The 7,500-nt window shown below is 45.2% G+C and overlaps 1 protein-coding gene across 2 annotated transcripts in view; it reads right to left on the reverse strand.

Annotated features, from left to right (window-relative positions):
* adck1 (aarF domain containing kinase 1) overlaps positions 1-7,500 on the reverse strand; it is a 109,665-nt gene that overhangs the window by 19,141 nt on the left and 83,024 nt on the right. For both annotated transcript variants that reach the window (XM_084045374.1, XM_084045373.1), the window contains one exon: positions 2,030-2,227. In XM_084045374.1, coding sequence (XP_083901500.1) covers positions 2,030-2,227 — 198 coding nt within the window. The remainder of the gene's footprint in view (positions 1-2,029; positions 2,228-7,500) is intronic.

The following is a 7,500-nucleotide window of genomic DNA, read 5'->3' on the forward strand; positions in this document are numbered from 1 at the left end:
ATCAAAACAATTAAACACAATTAAAACTTTTTTTTTGCAAAAAGTGGGGGGTATGAAATCTTCTCTGTAATAGGAGTATGATAATAATAACTATAATAGAACTACTATGCAAATAAAAACTTTGATCTGATGGACAAGGTTCTGTGCAGACTGCAGTCAATTTAGAAACACTTGGTTGGACCCTACCTGCTCGTAGTGTCACTGTTGGCAGGTCCAATGCTCCTAACATTATCAGAATGGCAGCTGCTAAATCCTCTGATGACCATAACATTCTCCTCTTCAATACCTTCGGTTTACCCCCCAACTTGGAAGCACCAGGAGGAGGTTGTTTGTTTATAATTATTCACAACGTGGTCACTGGTCGCTATCACTTTTTTTTTTCTTTTTCCTTGGTAGCTTTCACTGTTTTAAAATACTTGCTTAAATATGCACACTTTGCAGCTTTTGCACAGATAGCTCTTGTATCCTCTTAAATGTTGTTGAGCTGCAGATAATTTTCTTTCCGACTTGTATTCCACCAGCAACACGTGATTTAATTCTGAAACTCAATTTTCTCCTTGTTGTTTTCTTCTCCTCGGCGATCACTGTCTAACATAAACCGTTCTAACTACAACATGGAGATTCCGTTTGACACGTGGTTTTCACTGCTCGAACCAGGCAGATGTCCGCGATGTTTACACACAGTGCGCAGCTCAATTTTAAGGATTTTAACAAGGTCTATGGCGACGTGAAAAAAACAAAAAACAACAATAAAACGTTGGCACTGGTGAGTACATTATGAGATTAACCTCTGGCGGTCAATGTGTTAAATAACATTCTCCTCTTCAATACCTTCGGTTTACCCCCCAACTTGGAAGCACCAGGAGGAGGTTGTTTGTTTATAATTATTCACAACGTGGTCACTGGTCGCTATCACTTTTTTTTTTCTTTTTCCTTGGTAGCTTTCACTATTTTAAAATACTTGCTTAAATATGCACACTTTGCAGCTTTTGCACAGATAGCTCTTGTATCCTCTTAAATGTTGTTGAGCTGCAGATAATTTTCTTTCCGACTTGTATTCCACCAGCAACACGTGATTTAATTCACTGCTCGTTCACAAGAACGCGGCCGGCTCGTCCAAAAAAACTCGCCCCAAAACACACTCGCCCCGGGTATATCTGGCGGCCTCGGTCGGCGAAAAACTTAGGGGCGAGTGTGTTTTGGGGCGAGTGTTTTAGCCTGCGCAGCGTTTCTCCTCTCGAGTCTCGACAGACACACACACACATACACACACACTCACACATACACACACACGCACTCGGCCCGGCGCCCCCTGATGACAGGCTCCACTGCTCCGCTGCGAATAGCCAGTTAATTGATAAAATCAAGATTTTAAACGCATATTTGAAAACTGGAGCCTATCAATCAAAATGCGGGACAGCGTCTCAATTTGCGGGACGCTTGAAAAGTCACTGAAATGCGGGACTGTCCCGCACAAAACGGGACATATGGTCACCCTAACACACACACACACACACACACACACACACACACACACACACACACACACACACACACGTTTAGTATTCAAGTTCAAACACCTAAAAGTATTCAAATAGCATATTTAATTCATCCAATAAAACCGAGCATACTTGCAAACCGCGAGAGCTACTGTAATGCCTTCATGTGCGGCATAGAAAGAGCCTCTGCCTGAAGACCATATGTAGCAGATCAAAGCCTCTGCCTGAAGACCATATGTAGCAGATCAAAGCCTCTGCCTGAAGACCATATGTAGCAGATCAAAGCCTCTGCCTGAAGACCATACGTTGCAGATCAGAGCCTCTGTCTGAAGACCATATGTAGCAGATCAGAGCCTCTGTCTGAAGACCATATGTAACAGATCAGAGCCTCTGTCTGAAGACCATATGTAACAGATCAGAGCCTCCGGGTTAGAATGTGTGTGTGTGTGTGTGTGTGTGTGTGTGTGTGTGTGTGTGTGTGTGTGTGTGTGTGTGTGTGTGTGTGTGTGTGTGTGTGTGTGTGTGTGTACCTCAGAGTGTGTAACGGGCGTGGAGCTGATGCCAGCGTTGACGGCGGTCCAGGATCGGGCGGTGAGGACGCAGGCGAACAGAGCGTACAGATCCCCCGCCCCCAACCGCCGGCTGTAACGCTCCACCCCCGACATGTCTCCTCCAATCAGAGACTGCCACAGCCGACAGTAATCTACCCTGAAGTCTGGCTGTAACACCTGGAGGAGAGGAGAGGAGAGGAGAGGAGAGGAGATCTTTACATTTTTGAATTTCCATTTCTGATAACAGCATCCTATAGGCTATATAGCTTTTGAAAAAAAAATGGTGTACTTTCACTCTGTACAACGGCCACTGTTCTGTTCCCACAACGTGTTGTATACAACCAGTATGTTAACGAAGTTAAACAGACAGCCAAACTCGTTTTTCACAAGCCAGGAAGCGAGCGCCTTGCTCCTTTTATTACAATCTTCAGAGTGACAGGTGAAAGTTACGTGTAAAACTGTGTTAAAGAGAAAACAAAAAAGACAAAGATATCTCTTAGCTTTCATGGAAAAATCACAGTATGAATTTAAGCTGGCAAATAAGTGCTAATATGAAATATAAACACAACAACATGACATGATATGCTGGTCATACATAAACATGTAAAGTTGCAATTAGCATCATCATTTTTAACCAATATGAATTAGTATCCATATACATTTGCATTTAAACAAACCAAAACTGTACATAGAATGTGAATTCTGTTCAAACTTACAACCATTGCTTTCGAGGGTGTGAAAAAAGGTCAAGATACAAAAGACATGTTCAGCATGTGTTTGTCTAGCCTGGGTGCCAGCCTGCTTCGCTACGTTCGGCGGATTTTTTTTTCTCTCTGCGCTTCTCAGTCTGGAATGCCCCCGATTGACTCGTCTTGCTGAACTACACAGGAAGTACACAGGAACTACATATGTTACGTTAGGCAACGTCGTTGCTGATTGGATGTTGTTCAAACGAATGACGAATCAAAATGATCACACCGTTTTTTTTGTCCCGCCCCGCACCACAGACCAATCAGAAGCCACGGTAGGTTTGGAACCTTGGCTGCTGTGTCCCGCCTCCTGGAGATAGGAGGCATTCCAGACTGAGAAGCGGAGAGAGAAAAAAAGTCCACCGAACGCAGCGAAGCAGGCTGGCACCCAGGCTAGTGTTTGTCTGCTTGTTCTCCAAAGGAGTCTACTAGTTATGGAGCTTCTTTCTACCAATAATGCATTGCTGACATTTCAGAATAAGGGTTTGCCATTCTTAGCATATCAAAATAAAAGCATGTCATCCATTTACTACCAGCAAGCAATGTATACAGATATTCTAACATTAACTAAGAACATGAACTCAAACTGAGGGCAGAACACTCCCCGTCTGGCATTACCAATGCCATTACAACTTCTTTTCTCAGTCCTTTTCTAGGAGGATGATGACATCGGAGATGGGCCGCAGGTAAGTCTTTGAGGTGCCCTGGGATGATTCATTCCTTGGTGCTTGACTTTGTTTCAGGAGCACAATGTCTCCGGGTTGCAGGTTGCAATGTGCCTTGTGCCACTTTGAGAAGATGATTGGGTTCTTTACATCTGGTTCAATGGAAGCATGTCTGAGACGTCCTCCGACCCTCAGTAGACCATCACTGATGTAGGGATCAAGGTTCAAGATTGAACTCGAACTAGAGACTTCTTTATTTGCTTGAAGAGCAGCATACTCCTCTGGATATGTTCCTCTTTGAACAGACTCAAGGATGAGTCTCTTTGCAGATGCACATTCCCCTGGAGTGCGAGGTTTGCTCCGTTGATGCCATCCCTTACACTTGTGCTGTGATGCATCTGTAGAATGTGACTTGTGGGAACGTACCTGGTGAATCAGGAAGGAGACTGCTCTTAACAAGGATTCCCATGTGGAGAAACGCTGGAACCGTTCAGATGTGAGTCCCCTGGCTTCGACATGGGTAGCGAGAGCAGTTAATTGTGGTTTGACTTCCACGTCTACTTCAGGGTCTATTAGTTCAAAGGGCTTGTGCACTTCACGCTCTGGGGGCTTGTGAACAAAGTCAGGTCCCTTGAACCACATAGTATCCATGAGATGTGATACAGGTACAGACCTGGTGGCCAGATCAGCTGGGTTTTTGTTTAGAGTGCGTTTTAAGGAACTAAGGCGGGACAATGCTTGCTCTCTGTCGTTTGGGAGCAGGGGACGAGGTGACCTGAATGGCAATGGAGCCACCCAATTGTTCAGTTCATCCTGATGAAGCTCTTGCTCCATAATCTTTAAGAAGGTTTCATCTTTGAATGACATGGCATGCTTGTTGTCATGAGCTGTGCATTGAAACATTGCATGCCCTAGCTTGTCTCCAGCTGGCATGGGTTTTGACGGGTGCTTGGGGAGGCCATACTTGTGCTCCCCGCCGTAGCTTGGTTTCTCTTTAACACTGATGTTGTTAGGACAAGGAGTGAGGAGAGATGGACGTCCATTCTGCAGGACATGGGTTCTGAAGACATTTAGAGTCGGCTTGTGGGCATTGTCGATGCCCACCTCACCAACAATTACCCAGCCCAGGTCTAGGCGCTGAGCAAAGGGTGAATCATGGGGCCCATTGACTTGCTGTCTAACCTTGTGCACCCGTATCATGTCTCTCCCCAACAGGATCATCATCTGAGCGTCAGGATCTAACTTGGGGATGCATGGAGCAATGCGCTTTAAGTGGTCATGTGCAAGAGCCACGTCTGGTGTTGGTATGTCCGACTTATTTGTCATGATTTCATTGCACTCGATTAGAGGTGGGAGATCCAAGCATTCTCCTCCGTGTACTGCTTTGATTTGAAAGCCTGCAGCTTTCCTTCCAGTCATCTCTGTTGTGCCAGCACATGTCCTCATCAGATATGGTGACAGACTGCCTTCGATCCCAAATAGGTGAAAGAACTCAGAGCGGGCCAGCGAGCGGTTGCTTTGATCGTCAAGTATGGCGTATACCTTGACGGAGCGCTCTGGCTGGCCTTTAGGGAAGACCCGCACTAAGCACACCTTTGAACAGGACCGAGCGGGGGGGCCTTTACCACAGACCTTGGTGCACCGTGACGTCACCTCAAGTTGAGGGCCATCTTGGGGTTCTGCATCTGCTTCTGTTGTGGGCGATGCAGAATAAGGCTGAGGCTGGGAGGTGCTAGGATGCATAGCAGAGCAGTGTCTATCACTCTCGCATTCATTACATCTCAGCGTTGCCTGACAATCCTTAGTCAGGTGGTTTGGAGAGCAGCACTTAAAACAGCGCTTGTGTTCTTTCAGGATATTCGTCCGTTCTTGCAATGGTTTCATTCTGAAGGCTCTACATTTAGTCAGAGGATGTGTCAAATTGTGCACAGGGCAGTATCGAGCAGGATCACTGTCTGTCTTTTCACTCTCTGTTGCACTTGTGCACGGATACAGCAGACTTGAATCCACTTTGGCTGCTGGTTGACAGGACAAAGCTTGGGTCATTTCTGGCCTTAGCCTGGCCGTAGACAAAGTCAACAAAGAATGAGAAGGGCGGAAAGATTACTCTTTGTTCTTCCTTGTAACGGGAACCGGTGAAGAGCCATTTTTCCTGTAGGCCTGGAGGTAACTTCTCTACTATCGGCTTTATCCCGCGAGGAGTATCAAGATAGTTGAGGCCGGGAAGATATCCTTCGTTTTTAGCTGCCAGCACCTCCATGAGCAGATCACTGAGTTCTCTCAGTTTGATGTTGTCTCTAGCAGACAGACGGGGAAAATTATCCAGTCTTTTAAAGAGAGCATTTTCTACTATTTCAGGTGTAGCATAGCATTCTTGAAGTCTTTGCCAAGACTGATGGAGGGCAGCTTGGGGGTTGGTGACATATACAGAACGGAGCCTTTTAACATGCTCTGATGACTCTTTACCGAGCCACTTTACTAGGACATCCAACTCCTCACTATAAGTGAGGCCTAAGCCCTGTGTTGCATTGAGGAATGAGGACTCCCATGCTCTATAGCTTTCTGGTGTATCCTCAAATTTTGAGAGACCAGTAGTCACTAACTCTCTACGTGCTAGGAATTTAGCGAAATCCATTTGTAGGGGGTCGCCTGCTGGCGAAGTACGCTCATCATACTGTCGCGGAGTATTCTGATCATATTGTCGGGAGTAGGCTGATCATATTGTCGGGGGGTAGGCTGATCATATTGTCGGGGGGTAGGCTGATCATATTGTCGGGGGGTAGGCTGATCATATTGTCGAGGGGTAGGCTGATCATATTGTCGGGAGGTAGGCTGATCATATTGTCGGGGGGTAGGCTGATCATATTGTCTGTGCGGGCTAGCTGATGGCCTTGGGGTAAATTTGTCATCATCAATTGCCTGTGCGCGCTCGTAAAGTGAGGGTTTGTAAGCGGGTGTGGGGATTTTCTTTGTGTCCCCGGGTGAAATCTGTAGTGTGGGATTTTTATCATGATGATGTAAGATTTCCTTGTGCAGTGGCAAAGCAGAATCTTGAGTATAGAGCTGTGTTTGACGTTTCACATACTCCTCGGTTCTCTGTTTGACCACTTGCGGTGGGACAGTGCTTCTTGCACTTTGCACATCTTCACCCACCACACCTGCCGCTGCTTCTAAGACCTCAGCTTTTACTTGAGCAGCTGCTGCTTCCCCTTCAACCTCCAAAACCTCAAAGTCTGCATCTAGTGTAGCCTTTTGTAGATCTAGCTTAGCTTTTTGCTTTTTTATTTCCTGCTGTTGTTTAACATAGGCAATCTTGGTATGCGCTGCTTCAGCTGAGGCTCTGGCTATGGCAGCTGCCTCAATGACAGAGGACTTAGAAGAGGAAGAGCGTTTAGAGGAGGCCGCTTTTGATCTTGTCTTGACTGAAGTGAATGAACTCTTGCTATCATCTGATTCAGCCTTCTCATCTTTAGCACTGGTTTTAGGTTCAGGGTCCATGGTGGTGTCCTTGTATTTTCTTTACACCCACTGATTGTCTGTTTTTTTACTGTTCTGTTCCCACAACGTGTTGTATACAACCAGTATGTTAACGAAGTTAAACAGACAGCCAAACTCGCTTTTTCACAAGCCAGGAAGCGAGCGCCTTGCTCCTTTTATTACAATCTTCAGAGTGACAGGTGAAAGTTACGTGTAAAACTGTGTTAAAGAGAAAACAAAAAAGACAAAGATATCTCTTAGCTTTCATGGAAAAATCACAGTATGAATTTAAGCTGGCAAATAAGTGCTAATATGAAATATAAACACAACAACATGACATGATATGCTGGTCATACATAAACATGTAAAGTTGCAATTAGCATCATCATTTTTAACCAATATGAATTAGTATCCATATACATTTGCATTTAAACAAATCAAACTGTACATATAAAGTGAATCATGTTCAAACTTACAGCCATTGCTTTCGAGGGTGTGAAAAAAGGTCAAGATACAAAGGACATGTTCAGCATGTGTTTGTCTGCTTGTTCTCCAATGG

This window comes from Gymnoscopelus microlampas, assembly GCF_963454915.1.
Source record: "Gymnoscopelus microlampas genome assembly, chromosome: 20".
Classification (NCBI taxonomy): Eukaryota; Metazoa; Chordata; class Actinopteri; order Myctophiformes; family Myctophidae; genus Gymnoscopelus; species Gymnoscopelus microlampas.